General features: G+C 44.7%; 1 protein-coding gene across 2 annotated transcripts in view; it reads left to right on the top strand.

Annotated features, from left to right (window-relative positions):
* TNFRSF14 (TNF receptor superfamily member 14) overlaps nucleotides 1–21,539 on the top strand; it is a 199,109-nt gene that overhangs the window by 109,702 nt on the left and 67,868 nt on the right. For both annotated transcript variants that reach the window (XM_073603009.1, XM_073603010.1), the window contains exon 3: nucleotides 991–1,119. In XM_073603009.1, coding sequence (XP_073459110.1) covers nucleotides 991–1,119 — 129 coding nt within the window. The remainder of the gene's footprint in view (nucleotides 1–990; nucleotides 1,120–21,539) is intronic.

Below are 21,539 nucleotides of genomic sequence, written 5' to 3' on the forward strand. Positions count from 1 at the left end.
AGCATTCGATCTTGGTGTGATCAAATGCTTTTAAAGGCAGAGGATGGATCTGGGGTCGTATAGAGCCTATTGCTGTTCCATGGGATGTTTACATTTCTTGTGACAGCAATAAAAGTGATAAAACAAAAATATCAAAGCGACAGTGTAAATGTAAATGTCCCCATTTCCCATGCTCACGCGCAAAGGCGACCGCACACAAACAGCGATCGTCCCACACGTGTGAGGTATCACAGTGAATGTCAGATCATGGACAGTAAATTTTAGCATCAGACCTACTATGTAAATCTAAAGTGGTATCCTGTAAAGGCTTCTAAAGCATCGCCTATGGATACTTAAATATATATATATTCATATATTTTGTCACCGTTGTGTGGGCGTGCACAATTTTAAAGCATGACTCGTTTGGTATCTATTTACTGGGCATAACATCATCTTTTATATTTTACCAAAAAATGGGTTATGTATTGTGTTTTTTTGCAATAAACTTTAAAAAAGTGTATTTAAAAAGAAAACTGTGTTTTGAAAAACGACTACGCAAATACCGTGTGACATTAAAAAATTGCAAAACCCAATTTATTCTCTAGGGCCTCTGCTTTAAAAAATATGTAATGTTTGGGGGTTCTAAGAAATTTTCTAGCAAAAAATATTGATTGTTAGTGTTACATGTATACAAAAAGAACCAGAGAAGGCCTGGTCTTAAAGTGGTTTATTAAAATGTGCCTTATGATAAATCCCACTCTGCCCATTCCCCTAATTTCTTGTCTAAAATAATAGAAAGTAAGGTGAAGGTACAGTAGCTCATAGACAGAATGCATTTTTTTAAATAGTTATCCTTCCCACTCTACTTAAAAACCACCAAGGGGTTAAACACTGACAACTTTCAATTCAGTATTATTTCCAGTGTCGATTATTAGCAAAGACAAATGTTAAAAAATCTGATACTGGCCAGATATGCAGTCTGTAACAGCATTTGCCTGTCTTTCCTCCTAGGTACTGTTGTGAAAACACATTGCACTTCAACATCTAGCAGTAATGTGTGCATACCTTGTGTCAAAGGAACTTACATGGATCATCCAAATGGAGTCACTAAATGTTTGAAATGTACAGAGTGTGATACTGGCAAGTGATACTTTTTTTTCCCTAAACCTTTGTGTCTCTTTGGTGTATTTCTTCTGTATGTTTGCTTTTTGAAAGGGTGACAAAATCTCACTTACAACCAGCTTATAACTAAGTGGCAAATGATTTGTATAACAGTTTTGCATTTATTTTATTTAATATGGACTACTGAATACTTTTTAACCACTTTGGCTCCGGAAGGTTTTACCCCATTCATGACCAGGCCATTTTTTGCTATTCAGCACTGCACTACTTTACCTGGTAGTTGGAGTCATGCAACACTGTACACAAACAAACAATTTGACACTAACTGATGCTGGGTGGGAACTGACTAACTGATGCTGACACCACCAGCGACACTAATACAGTGATCAGTGCTAATACTACATGGTCACTGTACTAATCACACGGACTGGGAAGGGGTTAACATCTTGGGTGATCAAAGGGTTAAATGTGTGCCTAACTATGTATAATGTGTGCAATATGTGTTGCTTTTTGTTAAAGATCTCTTTATTTCTTATAAGAAACATAAGAGATATAAGAAACAGAGAGATCATTCCCTCTGTACAGAGCCCTGTGTTGATTGTCAGCAAAGAGCTCTGGGCATAGGTGTGCATAGCCTATTGTATTAGGGTGTGCCCCCTAAAGCGCAAACACACACTCCTTTCTCTGCAGCCTCACCTGCACAGGAGAGTGAATGAATGGGAAGTTCTCCGTGCTGAATGGCTTCCTGTTCATTCTTAAACTGAAGCATAGTAAACACTTATTGTCTTAGTAGATGAAACACTTTACTATGCTTCAGCTATGAATGAACACAGTGAGAGTGAGTGTGTTCACTATATTCATTTAGAAAAGAAAGGGGCCAGTAAATGATGTATTGACTAGCCCCTTCCCCTGCTCTCCTTCCTGAAACATCCCCAGCAGCCGGGGGGAGAGGAGAGTAATATTTATGTTGTGTAAGTGTGTGAAGTAGCAAGGCCCAGACCTCTAGAGGCCTTATGGTGACCTCCAGAGTCAGGGAGAGCTGATATCCTTCTTGGTAGAGTGGGTTACAAGGCATGGTGGGTGTAATACAAGCTGAAGTGATGGGTGCCAGACACTTTTTGAATGCAAAGAGATTTATTGTCTCTTAAACAAGAACTGTGGGAGAGAGGGTTAGGGCGAGGACACCCTTAACCCGTTCCCGACCGGCGCATGCCGATGTACGTTGGCAGAATGGCACAGCTGGGCCAATGGACTTACAGGTATGTCCATTTGAATTCCCCGCCGTGCCATTGCATGCGTGCCGCCAGCGGCCGGGAGCTCTGTGAGTCAGGTCGCGGGTCCCGCGGACTCGATCGCTGCGGGGATACTCGCAATTGCCTCACAGAGAGGACAAACAGGGAGATGCTGATGTAAACAGCATCTCCCCGTTCTGCCTAGTGACAAGTGTCACTGATCCCAGCTCCCTGTCATTGGGAGCAGTGATCAGAGTAATGACACTGCTAGCCCATCCCCCTACAGTTAGTAATCACTCCCCTAGGACATACTTAACCCCTCCCTGCCCCCTAGTGGTTAACCTCTTCACTGCCAGTGTCATTTACACAGTAATCAGTCCATTTTTAATCGCACTGATCGCTGTTAAAATGACAGTGGTCTCAAAAATGTGTCAAAAATGTCCGTCATAACGTCGCAGTCACAATAAAAATCGCTGATCGCCGCCATTACTAGTAAAAAAAAAAATTATTAATAAAAATGCTATAAAACTATCCCCTATTTTGTAGATGCTATAACTTTTGCGCAAACCAATCAATAAATGCTTATTGCGATTTTTTTTTTTTTTTTTTTACCAAAAATATGTAGAAGAATACGATCAGCCTAAACTCAGGAAAAAAAACGTTTTTTTTTATATATTTTTGGGGGATATTTATTATAGCAAAATGTAAATAATGTTTTTTTTTCAAAATTGTCGCTCTTATTTTGTTTATAGCGCAAAAAATAAAAATCGCAGAGGCGATCAAATACCACCAAAAGAAAGCTCTATTTGTGGGGAAAAAAGGACGTCAATTCTGTTTGGGAGACACGTTGCACGACCACGCAATTGTTAGTTAAAGCGACGCAGTGCCGAATCGCAAAAAACGCTCTGGTCAGTAAGGGGGTAAAATCTTCCGGGGCTGAAGCGGTTAAAGCAAAGTTCCACCCAAAAATGGAACTTCCGCTGTCTGGATTCCTCTCCCCCATCCCCCCCCCCCCTCCGGTGTCACATTTGTAACCTTCCAGGGGGAAAGGGGAGCAGATACCTGTCTAATACAGGTATTTGCTCCCACTTCCGGCGAAAGATTGCCGCAGCAGCGATCTACGCCATGTCTGGCCCCTCCCCCCCGCTGTCTTCTGGGAGACACACAGGTCCCAGAAGACAGCAGGGACCACTCAGAATGCGCAGCACGACTCGCGCAAGAGCAGCAGGGAACCAGGCTGTGAAGCTGTAAGGCTTCACTTTCTGATTCCCTTACTGAAGATGTTGGCGCCTCCACCCGGGAGCCGAGGGACAGGTCGGCTTTGGGTGAGGAGTTGCGGGCGCCCTGGACAGGTAAGTGTCCTTATATTAAAAGTCAGCAGCTGCAGTATTTGTAGCTGCTGACTTAAATTTTTTTTTTCTTTTCAGCGGAACTCCGCTTTAAGTAGATGCAATGAAAATTGGCAGACTCCGAGACTTCTATAGGTAGACAGCTATATAGTGGAAGGCCCTCAGCCGGACACCACTTCTGTATAGGTAGGATCGCTGTCTCCTATGGCAACAAATCTTGTAACAGTCACTAACGGTGGTTGTATTTAACTATTGGTAACACAAATAGTTCTCCTCGCACTCTACAGTCTCTCACTGTAGGTCTTTACTCACTGAGCTCTCAGTCTCTCATTAGACTCCCAGACCCAATCACCAATGGATCCCCTGAGCTCTTCCACTTCCATAACTCAGTATCTTCTTCAAGCGTCACCCCCGCTTCCCTGCTGGGTCCCTGGCTTGGCACTCAGATACTCCTCCTCAGCATCACCCCTGCTGACCCACTAGGCCCCTGGCTTGGCACTCACTGATGCTCCTCAAGCGTCACCTCTGCTGTCCCACTGGGTCCCTGGCTTGGCACTTGCTGAAGTTTTCCCACTGGTGAGAAGACTGCTCTGGTACTGGCTCCATCTTACTCACAGTGCTGTCTGGTAACAAGGTGGATGGTCCCTTGGTGGCGACAGCATCCCCTCTACCTCTGACCATAACTAGTTCCCCGTCTGGCTGAACCGTTACTCTTGGTTGGACTCCAATCCTGCAGTCCCAACCCTGTGCTGCTTCTCCTGCCTCTGGATAGGCCCTCAGACAGCCTAGCAGCCAGATATCCCTGGGATAGGCTTTAGGCTTCCTGCCTAGCAGCCCGGGGCAGCATAACATACGTACACCCAGACAGCTGTCCAGGTGGCACAGAACCCCGATCACCTGACTCCACCCAAATAAATAGGCTCTCCCAGAAGGCCAAGGGACTAAAGAAACCCCCGCCAATTGGCTCAGACACCACATCCATTCATAACCTGACCTTGCTAAGCCCTTGTCTATATAATATCACCAGCATAACGCCACCTAGCAACAGAAGAGAGAAGGTGCAGCAAGTCCAGAACTAGAGAGGAATCAGTAGATCTACTAACAATTAAGCAGGGCAACTACTGCCTGGCAAGCTAAATTTACTAGCAACCCTGCCTAAACACCAGGGTGCTACATCCTCCCCTACCAAAGGATTGGTCCACACACTCTCTCTGGAAACTTCAGTGCCCGCCTTTCCTTCTGCATGGCACGCCAGAGCTTTAATGGAGTCCAGTTTTTAACCCTTGCAGAGCTGGCATAAAGTGTCAAAAGACCAGGCTGATACTCTCCCACGAGCAATGAGACATGTTGGTCCTTCCCCACATTGTTGGAATGCACAATAACACAGACTATATGAAGTAAAGATGTTACTTGCTACTTTCCCATGGAGCCAGATGAAATCCCGATGTAGCTGTAGCCGGTTGCTATGGGTGACTGCTGCAGGATCAACGCCTTTGCGCCACGTTGGGCGCCAAATGTAGCAAGGTCCTGGACCTCTAGAGATCTAATGGTGACCTCCAGAGTCAGGGAAAGCTGATATCCTTCTTGGTAGAGTGGGTTACAAGACATGGTGGGTTTAATACAAGCTGAAGTGATGGGCGCCAGACACTTTTTGAATGCAAAGAGATTTATTGTCTCTTGAACAATAATTGTGGGAGAGAGAGTTAAGGCCAGGACACCCTTAAGTAGATGCAATGACAATTGGCAGACTCTGGGACTTCTATAGATAGACAGCTATACAGTGGAAGGCCTCCAGCCGGACACATCTTGTGTTAGGACCGCTGTCTCCTATGGCAACAAATCTTGTAACAGTCACTAACAGTGGTTGTATTTAACTACTGGTAACAAAATTAGTTCTCCTCGCAGTCTCTCACTGTAGGTCTTTGCTCACTGAGCTCCCAGTCTCTCATTAGACTCTCAGACCCAATCGCCACTGGATCCCCTTAGCTATTCCACTTTCATAACTCAGTATCTTCCTCAAGCGTCACCCCCGTTTCCCTGCTGGGTCTCTGGCTTGGCACTCACAGATACTCCTCAAGCGTCACACCCTGCTGACCTGCTGGGTCCCTGGCTTGGCACTCACTAATGCTCCTCAAGCGTCACCTCTGCTGTCCCGCTGGGTCCCTGGCTTGGCACTTTCTGAAGTTTTCCCACTTCTTCACTGTCCCCCGACTGGTGAGAAGACTTCTCTGGTACTGGCTCCAGCTTACTCACAGTGGTCTCCGGTTTCAAGGTGGATGGTCTCTTAGTGGTAACAGCTTCCCCTCTACCTCCGACCACAACTGGTTCCCCGTCTGGCTGAACCGTTTACTCTTGGTTGGACTCCAAATCTGCAGTCCCAACCCTGCGCTGCTTCTCCTGCCTCTGGATAGGCCCTCAGACAGCCTAGCAGCCAGAAGCCTGATAGGCCTCAGGCTTCCGGGCCTGCCAGCCTGGGGGAGCATAACACACATCCACCCAGACAGCCCTCCAGGTGGCACAGAACCCCCGATATATATACTTTCTACATATATGTTTTGGGAACTTCTTTTTCCTGGGTGCTAAGCGGTGCAATTAGGCCTTTTTAGACACTAAAATTATTACTAAAAAAGTTAGAAGCCAGTTTTTTTTTTTTTTTTTTTAACTAAAAAAGCTTTGTTTTCAACAACAAAACTCCTTTTTCTATGTAGCCCTGGAGAATACACAGTGGTGCTGGAGAACCACAGTGGTGGTATGTAAAGATGTGAAGAAGGAAAAAAACCTTTAGCTCTGCTGTGGGTAAGCAGCAGAGCTAAAGTTTTTTTTTTTTATTATTTTTTTTTTTTTTAACATGTTAACCACTTGCTTACTGGGCACTTTCACCCCCTTTCTGCCGAGGCCAATTTTCAGCTTTCAGCGCTGTCACACTTTAAATGACAATTGCGTGGTCAGTTGAAGATAGAACTTTCTTTTGGTGGTATTTAATCACCACTGGGGTTTTTATCTTTTTGCTAAGCATACAAAAAAAGACCAAACATTTTCAAAATTTTTTTTTTTCTTAATTTCTTTTTGAAAATGTTGCAAATAAGTAATTTTTCTTCTTCCCTGATGGGCACTGATGAGGCAGTACTGATGGGCACTGATGAGGAGGCACTGATGGACACCAATAGGCTGCACTGATAATCAGGACACTCCATTTCTCACATTGTGACAGCGTGTGAGGAAAGGACTGACCAAAACCAGCAACTCTGCTTACAGTGTAATTACCTGTGATTGGACATAGCTGATTACATGGTAAAAAGCCGCTGTGATTGGCCCTTTACCTTGATCTGTGATCAGCTGTGTCCAAAGGGAGGACATCAATAGATGCCCTCCCAGAACTAGCGGACCACGCGGTCAGCAACTAGTTGTCCGGCGCCCGGAACTTCATGTCCGGTGCATCGGGCTAAAGGAATTCCTGGGAATGGGCTGACAAAAACCCCAGGCACCAGGACACAATTTCTAGTTGCCAATGGATTTGTTGAGCCCTGAGATAAACATATATTTTATTTAGGTAAATACAGTTGCAATAAAAAGTGTGTGAACCCTTTTGAAATTATATGGATTTCTGCACAAATTGGTCATAAAATGTGATCTGATCTTCATCTAAGTCACAACAATAGACAATCACAGTCTGCTTAAACTAATAACACACAAAGAATTAAATGTTACAATGTTTTTATTGAACACACCATGTAAACATTCACAGTGCAGGTGGAAAAAGTATGTGAACCCCTAGAGTAATGAGATCTCCAAGAGCTAATTGGAGTGAGGTGTCAGCCAACTGGAGTCCAATCAATGAGATGAGATTGGAGGTGTTGGTTACAGCTGCCCTGCCCTATAAAAAACACACACCAGTTCTGGGTTTGCTTTTCACAAGAAGCATTGCCTGATGTGAATGATGCCTCGCACAAAAGAGCTCTCAGAAGACCTACGATTAAGAATTGTTGACTTGCATAAAGCTGGAAAGGGTTATAAAAGTATCTCCAAAAGCCCTGCTGTTCATCAGTCCACACTAAGACAAATTGTCTATAAATGGAGAAAGTTCAGCACTGCTGCTACTCTCCGTAGGAGTGGGCGTCCTATAAAGATGACTGCAAGAACACAGTGCAGACTGCTCAATGAGGTGAAGAAGAATCCTAGAGTGTCAGCTAAAGACTTACAAAAGTCTCTGGCATAGGCTAACATCCCTGTTAGCGAATCTACGATACGTAAAACACTAAACAAGAATGGATTTCATGGGAGGATACCACAGAGGAAGCCACTGCAGCCCAAAAGAAACATCGCTGCACGTTTACAGTTTGCACAAGAGCACCTGGATGTTCCACAGCAGTACTGGCAAAATATTCTGTGGACAGATGAAACCAAAGTTGACTTGTTTGGAAGAAACACACAACACTATGTGTGGAGAAAAAGAAGCACAGCACACCAACATCAAAACCTCATCTCAACTGGTATGGTGGTGGGGGCATCATGGTTTATCAAGACTTTTTGCAGGAGAACTTAAGGCCATCTGTCCACCAGCTGAAGCTCAACAGAAGATGGGTGTTCTAACAGGACAACGACCCAAAGCATAGAAGTAAATCAACAGAATGGCTTAAACAGAAGAAAATACGCCTTCTGGAGTGGCCCAGTCAGAGTCCTGACCTCAACCGAATGAGATGCTCTGGTATGACCTCAAGAAAGCGATTCACACCAGACATCCCAAGAATATTGCTGAACTGAAACAGTTCTGTAAAGAGGAATGGTCAAGAATTACTCCTGACCGTTATGCACGTCTGTGCTGCAACTACAGGAAACGTTTGAAGTTATTGCTGCCAAAGGAGGTTTAACCAGTTATTAAATCCAAGGGTTCACATACTTTTTCCACCTGTACTGTTTGTGCAGAAATCCATATCATTCCAAAAGGGTTCACATACTTTTTATTGCAACTGTATACATTTTGAATGTTTTGTATTCTTACACCCGGACAGCAGATGGAACTTTTGGCACCATTTTCTCTTTGCCTCTTGTTAAAAAAACAAAAACAAAAAAACACTGTTGTTTACAGACATCAGTCCTGTACAGCTTTGGTAGGTGAAATTTACACAAATTAATGATTCAGAGGGGGTACTCATCCGAGCGGCACTATGTCCACAAAAGTGAGTACACCCCTCACATGTAAATATTTTATTATGTCTTTTCATGTGACAACACTGAAGAAATTACACTTTGCTACAATGTAAAGTAGTGAGTGTACAGCTTGTATAACAGTGTAAATTTGCTGTCCCCTAAAAACAACTCAGCACACAGCCATTAATGTCTAAACCGCTGGCAACAAAAGTGAGTACATCCCTAAGTGAAAATGTCCAAATTGGGCCCAATTAGCCATTTTCCCTCCCCGGTATCATGTGACTCGTTAGTGTCACAAGGTCTCAGGTGTGAATGGGGAGCAGGTGTGTTAAAATTGGTGTTATCGCTCTTCCTCTTTAATACTGGTCACTAGAAGTTCAACATGGCACCTCATGGCAAAGAACTTTCTGAAGATCTGAAAAAAAAGAACTGTTGCTCTACATAAAGATTGCCTAGGCTATAAGAAGATTGCCAAGACCCTGAAACTGAGCTGCAGCACGGTGGCCAAGACCATACAGCGGTTTACCAGGACAGGATCCACTCAGAACAGGCCTCGCCAGGGTCGACCAAAGGAGTTGAGTGCATGTGTTTAGCGTCATATCCAGAGGTTGCCTTTGGGAAATAGGCGTATGAGTGCTGCCAGCATTGCTGCAGAGGTTGAAGGGGTGGGGGGGTTAGCCTGTCAGTGCTCAGACCATACGCCGCACACTGCATCACATTGGTCTGCATGGCTGTCGTCCCAGCAGGGAGCCTCTTCTAAAGATGATGCCAAGAAAGCCCGCAAACAGTTTGCTGAAGACAAGCAGACTAAGGGCATGGATTACTAGAACCATGTCCTGTGGTCTGATGAGACCAAGATAAACTTATTTGGTTCAGATGGTGTCAAGTGTGTTTGGCAGCAAGCAATTGAGGAGTACAAAGACAAGTGCGTCCTGCCTACAGTCAAGCATGGTGGTGGGAGGGTCATGGTCTGGGGCTGCATGAGTGTTGCCGGCACTTGGGAGCTAGAGTTCATTGAGGGAACCATGAATGCCAACATGTACTGTGACATACTGAAGCAGAGCATGATCTCCTCTATTCGGAGTCTGGGCCGCAGGGCAGTATTCCAACATGATACCGACCCCAAACACACCTCCAAGACGACCACTGCCATGCTAAAGAAGCTGTGGGTAAAGGTGATGGACTGGCCAAGCATGTCTCCAGACCTAAACCCTATTGAGCATCTGTGGGGCATCCTCAAACGGATGGTAGAGGAGCGCAAGGTCTCTAACATCCACCAGTTCCGTGATGTCATCATGGAGGATGCAAGAGGACTCCATTGGCAACCTGTGAAGCTCTGGTGAACTCCATGCCCAAGAGGGTTAAAGCAGTGCTGGAAAATAATGATGGTCACACAAAATATTGACACTTTGGGCCCAATTTGGACATTTTCACCTCGGGGTGTACTGACTTTTGTTGCCAGCGGTTTAGACATTAATGGCTGTGTGTTATTTTGAGGGGACAGCAAATTTACACTGTTATACAAGCTGTACACTCACTACTTTACCTTGTAGCAAAGTGTCTTTAGTGTTGTCACATGAAGAGATAAAATAAAATATTTACAAAAATGTGAGGGGTGTACTCACTTTTGTGAGATACTGTAAGTGGAAGGTCAGAGGGTGGTTAAATACGGGGATCAACTGTCTGTTTTTACTGCCTCTTGGCCAACCATATGAAAGGAGCCTAACACCTATGATGGAATATTCCAGGAATTGAATTATGTAACTGCATAGGCGTGCGCACAGGGTGTGCCAGGTGTGCCCAGATTCTGCCTACTGCCCTGCCCCCCCGCTTCCCCTTGCAGCGACGCCGGCTTCCCTCCTCTCTTCTCATACCAGCTGTTGCTGTGGGGATGTTTTAGGATTAGAGGGGAAGGGGCCATAAATTATGTAATTTACCAGCCCCTTCCCTTTCTGAATGAACATTGTGAGTGATCAGTGGTGTGTGTTTGAGCTTTGGGGTGCACATCCTAATGCAATAGGCTGCACACACCTTTGTGTAGCACCCTCCTAGGTAAGTGCTAGAAGAGAGTATAGTTTTGGGTCTGTCTGCTTATCTGGAAGATTGCTAGGTAAATTTAGAATGCTCTCTGCCTACCAGGGAGCAGGATCCATTGATAGAGTCTGCTCATGGTGCTCAGATGCGGCTCATGTTGTCTGAATGTTTCACACTGGTCCAATAGGGAGGCATAATATATAGTGGGAGGAAACCTGACAAGTGAGAGCATAGGCATTGTTACAACCCTGGCTATTGGTAGAGGAAAGTGCCTCAATGCATGCTGGGTGGCTGTTTAAATGCCAAGGGCACATGTGCTCAGGGTCTTCGGCTAGAGAGCGGGGTCCCGGGGGGAGAGGGCAGCTGCCACTCCTCTGTAGAAGCTACCATGCGGCCTTAGGTTGCTGACCTGAGGGCCTGAAGCTGAGAGTAGCTGCAACCCAGATGTCCTACAGAGCTGACTGGAAGGAGGACATGCCAGAAAGGATCTGATTCGACTCACAGTGAGTACAGATCTGTGTCTTGGGGCCTGTCCCTTGAGGGCCACCCTTTCAGCTATAAGAATCAGAGGACGGGTGTTAGTCAAAGGGGATGCTAGATAGTGTCCTGAAGATAAAGAGTTTCATCAAGTCTGCCGCAAGAGCAAGCAAAGGACTTATTCTTCCCATATAAGTGTTGTATGTTATAACAGCAAGTCTGTTACCACATCCAACCTGTGAGGCCGAGTGAGAGTGGTCCTCATCTGTAATTAGTTCCAGTTGGAGAGTCCCACTATTCCCTTCTCCTATCCAAGTTCCAACAATAAGTACCAAAAAAAACAAACCCCTGGATTGATTATTGGAAATGAGCGGATGAGAGAGTGGAGGGTTTTGTGAAAACCCCTAGTAACTGGCTGCAAGATAAGAAGGGGAAAAGCCCAGGGAAGTCTACACACAGCAATCCCTACGGGGGCAGTGCTACATATCTGTAACTGTGTCATGGTGATTCCACAATTTTAACACCTCCCACACTGTTCTTGGACAATATCTTCTGCTATTTCATGGTAATTGGATGAAAGTAGTGTTGCTACCTGTTTGGATATAATTGCGGGGGTATTTTCCTGACACTCATTGGAGCTAAAGAAGTGGCCAGAGCATTACAGCACAAGACCAACTGAATGTGACTAACTACTAATAGATATACCATGACCTAGATCAGCCTTTCTCAACCAGTGTGCCACGGCACACTGGTGTGCCGTCAGAGGTCCTCAGTTGTGTCGCAGGATCAGGGGAGAGAAGGGCTGTCAGATGAGCCCGATCTCCTGATCCCCTGCCGAACTCTACATCGGCACTGTGAGGGAGCTTCTTCAGCCTCAAATGTGAAAGTAAAGTGAAGGGGAGTGTGCTGTGCTCTCTGCTTCACCCTACAGTGCAGTACCCGGCTGAATGAGGAAACTGGAAATGTACTGTGCTAGATTTGTTTTAAAAGGGCTTTATATGTGTCTGTGTCTGTGTGTGTATACATGTGTATGTGAGAAATTATTATTTTTTATGTGAAAGCTATTTATTACCCTTTAGGCTTCATTCACATTGGCTAATTTGGTCCGGCAGCAGATTCCTGCGGCAATAATCTGCTGGAATCGTGGCCAGTTCCTGACAACAACGGCAGGATTACAGGAGATGCAGCTGTCTGTTTGCATGATTACAAACTCTAGCGCTACCCCCTCAGGAGTCGCTGAGTGTAATGGGAACCCTTGTTCACTTCTGATCCCTGAGTGAGGCACAACCCCTGCTGACACCGCTGTAAACCTGCAACCAGATGTCACTTTGTCGCTTATCACACAGACACATATTTACAGTGCCTTGAAAAAGTATTCACACCCCTTGAAATTTTTCACATTTTGTCATGTTACAATCAAAAACGTAAATGTATTTTATTGTTATTTTATGTGATAGACTAACACCAAGTGGCACATAATTGTGAATTGGAAAGTAAAAGATAAACGGTTTTCAAAATGTTTTACAAATAAATATCTGAAAAGTGTGGCATGCATTTATATTCAGCCTCCCTGAGTCAATACTTTGTAGAACCACCTTTCGCTGCAATTACAGCTGCAAGTCTTTTTAGGGATGTCTCTACGAGCTTTGCACATCTTGAGTGAAATTTTCCTATTTTTCTTTGGAAAATAGCTCAAGCTCTGTCAGATTGGATGGAGAACGTCTGTGAAAAGCAATTTTCAAGTCTTGCCACAGATTCTCAATTGGATTTAGGTCTGGACTTTGACTGGGCCGTTCTAACACATGAATATACTTTGATCTAAACCATTCCATTGTAGCTCTGGCTGTATGTTTAGGGTCTTTGTCCTGCTGGAAGGTGAACCTCCACCCCAGTCTCAAGTCTTTTGCAGACTCTAACAGGTTTTCTTCTAAGATTGCCCTGTATTTGGCTCCATCCATCTTCCCATCAACTCTGACCAGCTTCCCTGTCCCTGCTGAAGAAAAGCATCCCCACAACATGATGCTGCCACCACCATGTTTCACAGTGGGGTGGCGTGTTCAGGGTGATGTGCAGTGTTAGTTTTCCGCCACACATAGCGTTTTACTTTTAGGCCAAAAAGCTAAATTTTGGCCTCATCTGACCAGAGCACTTTCTTCCACATATTTGCTGTGTCCCCCACATGGCTTCTTGCAAACTGCAAATGGGACTGCTTATGGCTTTCTTTCAACAATGGCTTTCTTCTTGCCACTCTTCCATAAAGGCCAGATTTGTGGAGTGTATGTCTAATAGTTGTCCTGTGGATAGATTCTCCCACCTGAGCTGTGGATCTCTGCAGCTCCTCCAGAGTTACCATGGGACTCCTGGCTGCTTCTCTGATTAATACTCTTCTTGCCTGGCCTGTCAGTTTAGGTGGATGGCCATGTCTTGTTAGGTTTGAAGTTGTGCCATACTCTCCATTTTCGGATGATGGATTGAACAGTGCTCCGTGAGATGTTCAAAGCTTGAGATATTGTTTTATAACCTAACCCTGCTTTAAACGTCTCCACAACTTTATCCCTGACCTGTCTGGTGTGTTCCTTGGCATCCATAATGCTATTTGTTCACTAAGGTTCTCTAGAAAACCTCTGAGGGCTTCACAGAACAGCTGTATTTATACTGGGTTTAAATTACACACAGGTGGACTCTATTTACTAATTGGGTGACTTCTAAAGGCGATTGGTTCCTCAAGATTTCAGTTAGGGGTATCAGAGTAAAGGGGTTGAATACAATACACTTTTCAGATATTTATTTGTAAAAAAGTTTAAAACCATTTATCATTTTCCACTTCACAATTATGTGCCACTTTGTTGGTCTTTCACATAAAATCCCAATAAAATACATCTACGTTTTTGGTTGTAACCAGGGGCTGACTGACAACTCATGGGGCCCCCTGTGTCCCTGCCCACACTCAAGCCACGACCACACAAAGCCCCACCTATATATTGCACTGCCCACATTACATTGTCCAGACTGCTGGTTGAAGCTAAACAGTGGGGACCTTGAGTGGAGAGTGTGAATAAGTTTTGCTTTTGATTGATTGCTGGGTAGCTTTTTAACACTTTTTTTCTGTCACTTTTTAAACGGCTTTTTTTTTTCTTTGCTTCCTTCAGCCTACTAATTAAGGGGAGTGGTTAATTGGTCACAGGTGCTTGAGGCCTATTTAACCTTCTGTATAACTCATTTTGAGCCTGCTCATCTTTGAGTTGCTGGAAGTGGTGAGTTAAAAAAACAGAATTAGTGGAACTGTACTAATGTCCTGTACACACGATAGGAATTTTCGTCGAAAAAACCTTGTATGGTTTTTCCGACGGAATTCCGCTCAAGCTTGCCTTGCATACACACGGTCACACAAGTTCTCTGAACTTTAGACCGTTAAGAACGCGGTGTCGTACAACACTATGACAAGCCGAGAAAATTAAGTTCAATGCTTCCGAGCATGCGTCGAATTGTTTTTGAGCATGCGTAGAAATTTTGTGCGTCGGAATTGCTACAGACGATCGGAATTTCCGATAGGAACTTTTTCCGTTGGAAAAATAGAGAACCTGCTCTCAATCTTTTGCTGGCGGAAATTCCGCCAGCAAAAGTCCGATGGAGCATGCACACGGTCTGAATTTCCGACCAAAAGCTTGCGTCGGACTTTTGCTGGCAGAATTTCGATCGTGTGTATGGGGCATAAGTGGTGAGTTAAAAAAAAAAACGAGTTAGTGGAACTGGACTAAGTGGTGAGTTAAAAACAAGAGGTTATAACAGGGGTCAAATACCTGTGTATTGTAAATACATGAGTGTTTGTCTGAGTAGTGTGTGTGTGGATCGTTAGTACTTGTGTATTGTGTGTGTGTGTGTGTGTGGGCACGTGGGTCTGCGAGTGCACGTGGGTCGTCTTGCTGAGTACCTGTGTATTGTCTTTGGGTATTAGTGTCAGAAAGCTAGTTGTTAGGTCAGTTGGACAGGGTATAATCCTCATTAAGTTAGTAGGTACGATGCCCGGTGGGTGAGGAGATGCGACTTGGTGTACGTCTTGCGGCATGTATGCGTTCCTTGATCATCCGATCAAGGGCGAACACCGCTGTGCAAAAAGGAAGCACATTGTTTCCCTGGAAGCCCAGGTTCTGAATCTGGGGAAGCAACTGTCAGCACTGAGAAGACCCTCCATACTAAAGGAGAGCCAGGAACGTACACGGCAGGTGCCAGCACAGAGGCGGGTAGAGACAAAGAGGTGCAGGCACTAGGAAAGAGTAGACAGGTGATGTTGGAAGGGTAGAGCGAGAAGTGCCAGGTAGGCCAATCCAGGGCTGGAGCATCCCAATAAGTACGCTCCATTGAGTGACCATTGGTGAAACCAGTCAGGGACCAGCACTGCTGGAGCTGAGGGACTCCCCTAGCTGCCGGGGGAAGAACTCCTTCCGTGAGAGTGGGGGGGAAGCGAAGGGAAAGGAAAGACAGATTCTGGTGGTAGGGGACTCAATTCTTAGGACAGAGGGCAATCTGTAACAAAGACCTGAGGTACTGTAACTGTATGTTGTCTACCGGGCGCTCGGGTTTGGCACATCATGGATCTGGTGAACAGATTACTGGGAGGGGCTGGGGAAGACCTGGCTGTCATGGTGCACGTTGGCACCAATGATAAAGTCAGAGGCAGACGGAGTGTCCTAAAGAACGATTTTAGGGACTTGGGAGCTAAATTGAGGAAAAGGACCTCCAAGGTAGTATTCTCAGGAATACTACAGATACATTGAGCCACACCAGAAAGGCAGAGGAAGATTAGGAAAGTAAACAAGTGGCTGAGGAGCTGGTGTAGTAAGGAGGGGTTTGGGTTCCTGGAGGACTGGGCCGACTTCTCTAGTCGATCACCAGTACTATAGAAGGGACGGACTGAACCTAAATGAGGAGGGTGCAGACCAGCTGGGAGTAAAGATGGCCAAATAATTAGAGGGGTTTTTAAACTAGGCGACGGGGGGAGGGCCCAGAGGTAGAGATGGTCAGCATGGAAAATATTCCAGAGGGTAGTATTGGGGGCATTAGTGGTAGGTTGACTAAAACACATAAACCCAAGGTAAGTATAGTAACAAGTCCTAGTTGCAATCTCGGAACACCCAATAAGAAGATAGTATGCGACCGGTCTAAACTACACGGCATGTTCCCCAATGCCCGGAACCTGGCGGACAAGATGGGTGAACTAGAGATACTGTTGTACAAGGAAGATTTTGATTTTGTGGGAATTTCAGAGACCTGGTTCAACAGCACTCATGATTGGCTGGCAACCATTCAAGGGTATACCCTTTATCGCAGGGATAGAGAGGGTAAAAAGGGGGAGGGGTATGCCTATATATCAAGAATAATGTACAAGTGAATGTGAGAGATGACATCACTAAGGGAGCTAGGGAGGAGGTGGAATCCTTATGGGTAGACCTCCAAAGGGATGAAGCTAAGGGGAAAATAATACTGGGAGTATGCTAAAAGCCCCCTATCCTGAGGGAGGAGGGGGAGATGGATCTCCTATTACAAGTTGGATTAGCAGCAAGGATGGGAAGTGTTATCATAATGGGGGATTTTAATTATCCAGACATAGACTCGGCTGGAGGGAACCATGCATTCGTCTAAGGCTCACCAGTTCCTAAATGTATTGCATGACAATTTCATGGTTCAGATGGTAGACTCACTAACTAGAAATAAAGCGTTACTGGATCTACTGTTTACCAACAATACAGACCTGATTACAGATGTGATAATATAGGGCAATTTAGGAAACAGCGATCACAGGTCGGTTGGCTTCAGTATATATCACACAAATAGGAAATTTAAGGGGAATACAAAGACACTGAATTCCAAAAGAGCCAACTTCCCTAAACTACGAACCTTGCTAGAAGGCATGAATTGGGATAAAATCTTAGGAACAAAGAACACGGAGGAGAGATGGGTTTGCTTTAAGAGCATATTAAATAAGGGCATTAGCCAATGCATCCCATTGGGTAATACATTTTTAAAAGAGCGAACAAAAGTCCTGAATGGCTTAAAGTGTAAGTAAACCCTCCTATTGTTTTCTGCCAAGGAAGCTGCCATCTTTGCCTCTGTTTAATCTACAACTGCCATGATGCTGCACATGTGATCAGTTATGACACCAGCCATTGGATGGCTTGACAGTTTGGTTGAGAGCACATCCAATGGGAGTGTTACATTTCCGGCACGTGCCGGAAAATGAAGCAGTTTTATGGATGGGTTTACTTCTGCTTTAACTCCAATGTAAAAATGCATATAAAAGCAAAGGAGAAGGCCTTCAAAAAACACAAGGTTGAGGGATCATCAGCATTCAGACTTTATAAAGAACAACAAGAAACGTAAGGGTGCAATTAGGGCGGCTAAGATAGAACACGAAAGACACATAGCGGAGGAGCGCAAAAAAAAATCCCAAGTAATTCTTTAAGTATGTAAACAGTAAAAAAGAGAGGACAGACCATATTGGCCCCATAAAGAATGGGGAAGGACATGTGGTTACAAAGGATGGGGAGATGGCGAAGGTATTTAATTTTATTCTTTTCCTCAGTCTTCACAAGGGAATCGGGGGGGCTTCAGTAACCAAAATTGCAGTGTTTATCCTCATGACACATCACAGGAAACACCTCCATGGTTAACAGACGACAGAATTAAAATTAGACTTGGGAAACTTAACATTAATAAATCACCAGGACCAGATGGCTTGCATCCGAGGGTACTTAGGGAACTCAGTCAAGTAATTGCCAGACCATTGTTCCTAATTTTTACTGACCGTCTACTGACTGGAATGGTACCAGCTGATTGGAGAAAAGCCAATGTAGCACCAATATTTAAAAAGGGCCCAAAATACATCACTGGGAATTACAGACCAGTTAGCCTAACATCAATAGTAGGCAAGCTCTTGGAGGGGATGATAAGGGACTATATGCAAGATTTTAGTAATGAGAACGGTATCATTAGCAGTAATCTGCATGGATTCATGAAGAATCGTTCTTGCCAAACCAATCTTATTAACCTTCTATGAGGAGGTGAGTTGCCATCTAGATAAAAGAAGGCCCATAGACGTGGTGTATCTGGATTTTGCAAAAGCATTTGACACAGTTCCCCATAAATGTTTACTGTACAAAATAGGGTCCGTTGGCATGGACCATAGGGTGAGTACATGGATTGAAAACTGGCTACAAGGGCGAGTTCAGAGGGTGGTGATAAATGGGGAGTACTCGGAATGGTCAGGGGTGGGTAGTGGGGTCCCCCAGGGTTCTGTGCTGGGACCAATCCTATTTATTTTGTTCATAAACGACCTGGAGGATAGGGTAAACAGTTCAATCTCTGTATTTGCGGACGATACTAAGCTAAGCAGGGCAATAACTTCTCTTGCAAAAAGATCTGAACAAATTAATGGGGTGGGCAACTACATGGCAAATGAGGTTTAATGTAGAAAAATGTAAAATAATGCATTTGGGTGGCAATAATATGAATGCAGTGTATACGGGGGGAGAGAACCTCTGGGGGAATCTAGGATGAAAAAGGACCTGGGGGTCCTAGTAGATGATAGGCTCAGCAATGGCGTGCAATGCTAAGCTGCTGCTAACAAAGCATACAGAATGTTGGCATGCATAAAAAGGGGATCAACTCCAGAGATAAAACGATAATTCTCCTGCTCTACAAGACTCTGGTCCGGCCGCACCTAGAGTATGCCTTCCAGTTCTGAGCACCAGCCCTCGGGAAGGATGTACTGGAAATAGAGCGAGTACAAAGAAGGGCAACATAGCTAATAAAGGGTCTGGAGGATATTCGTTATGAGGAAAGTTTGCAAGCACTGAACTTATTCTCTCTGGAGAAGAGACGCTTAAGAGGGGATATGATTTCAATTTACGAATACCATACTGGTGATCCCATAATAGGGATAGAACTTTTTTGCGAAAGGGAGTTTAACAAGACACGTGGCCACTCATTAAAATTAGAAGAAAAGAGGTTTAACCTTAAACTACATAGAGGGTTCTTTACTGTAAGAGCAGCAAGGATGTGGAATTCCCTTCTACAGGTGGTTGTCTCAGCGGGGGAGCATCTATAAGTTCAAAAAACTATTAGATAAGCACCTGAATGACCACAACATACAGGGATATACAATGTAATACTGACAGATAATCACACACATAGGTTGGACTTGATGGACTTGTGTCTTTTTTCAACCTCACCTACTACGTAAATATGTAACATGCATTTGTGGCAGCCATCCTCCCCATATTGCATCTCAGCTGTAAAGAAGGGCCCGTCCGCAAACTGCGGAAGCTGTTGGGCCCTCTAGTTCAGGAATGGGCCAATGTCCAGTTCTTGTCTGCAGCTTAGGCTTAAGGAGACTCCCATTGCCATTTCTGGGAAGCAACCAAATACCCAAAGAACCTGTCAGGTGCCAAATGGCTTCCCAACCATGACTCCGAGAACCTCTGTGAGGCTGATCATTTGGTTATTGCAGTTCAGCTATATAGATGAGCCATTTAAATATCTACCTGCAGCATAGCCTGCATGAAAGTTCCTGGCTTGTTTCTGTAGAAGACGCTGGGCTCTTCCAGGTTTAAAAATGGCTGCTGTGCACCAGCCACCTTTATGACGCAACCAGGGGCATTTTATAAAAGCAGTGGGCAAGATCATAATTTGAGCCCTAAAGCTAGAGAAAGAAGTGCTGCAAATATTGGGTGTGGTTTTCAGGGTCTGTAGGTAGTGCCTGCTGAATACATAGTACAGTAAAGATGCTTGATGATTGAGGGGTTAATTGCCTTGTGCAGCTGTTCAGCTCCCACTCGGATCCTTTCTGACACACACAACTTTTTTTTTTTTTACACTGAGAAAACATGGAATAAAGGGGGAGGGATGGGAGAGATAGGGAGGGGTGGGAGAGATATAGGGTGGGAAGGATATGAGAATCAGATGGGCAGGAGTATAGGCACAAATCAATATACACCAACAAGAATCACATATAACATCCCAAGCAATAACAAAAGTAAAAAGATCTTGCGCATAAAATCTATCACAATATGATATAAATAGTGACTGATGAGTACAATGTGAAAAAAGGAGGTGCCAACATCGTGCGAATATCTGCCCAAGTGTGTTTTGGATCATCTTTGGACTTGTTAAATTTATACGACTTAACAACTTAAAAACATACTTGTCAGCTTTGTCTTTCACATAATAATGTTATGTTTAAACATGGTTTTCTGTCACTATTACTCACATCATAAGTGTTATTTATTGTGGTATGATCACTTTACTTATATATTCAGTCACTTTTCATTGATTTTATTCACTATAATCCTATAGCAGGTCATTCATGGATTTTCTACATATCATGTTGTTTAGCATGAGTCACTTATTTAGCATGAGTCATTTTTTTCACTAAGGCAGACCTGTTATGTACCTTTTTATATGTACCCTTTTGTATAGTGGGGTAGTTGTTAGCACTATGGTGCTATTAATTTTGAATGGCACCCCAATGCACCACAGCACTTCATAACACGATATGCCCTTCACTGCAAAAAATGTAAACTGCACTATTTCCCAAGGTGTCTTTCAGGACAGCACCTGAGAGATAGTGACTCCTCCCAGCAGACCATAGGAAACGCCTTCTTCCTCCAGAACTTTAAAGGGAGGCACCTCCCTACCATACCTCAGTTTTTGTGTTTCCTCCGGCCCGGAGGGAACATCTTTTGGGAGGGGAGTCAATGTCTCTCAGGTGCTCCTGAGAGATGGGGCTTCCTTCTCTTTTTTTCCTCCTCTAGAGACCCGCTGTCCTCCCGGCCTACCCAGGCATCAGTAGCGGTAGCAATCGGGCTCCTCTTCCCCTCCTAGTGCTCGGTGAGAGCCGAAGATTCGGTGGCCCGCGAGGTCGTAGGAGGCGGCGGTGTGCTTGCGCCCCTGCCATATCGGCAGCGGTCGCGCCGGAAATGACAGAGCGGGTCACTGGGTCAGCGAAAACCGTTGTTTCCGGCATAGACGCAAGGGGGGAGGAGTGAGGACAGGAGCTGGTGCCTATTTCCGTATGAGTCCACGAGTGCAAAGCTGCACACCAGACATGGAAGAGTCAGCGTTTGCAGCGGTGGGGACAGGCACAGGCACCAACAAAGCTCAGGTAGGAGCAGCGGTTAAAGTCTGCCTTTTTTCCTTTACC

The sequence above is a fragment of the Aquarana catesbeiana genome, linkage group LG10 (genome assembly GCF_042186555.1).
Source record: "Aquarana catesbeiana isolate 2022-GZ linkage group LG10, ASM4218655v1, whole genome shotgun sequence".
Taxonomy (NCBI): Eukaryota; Metazoa; Chordata; class Amphibia; order Anura; family Ranidae; genus Aquarana; species Aquarana catesbeiana.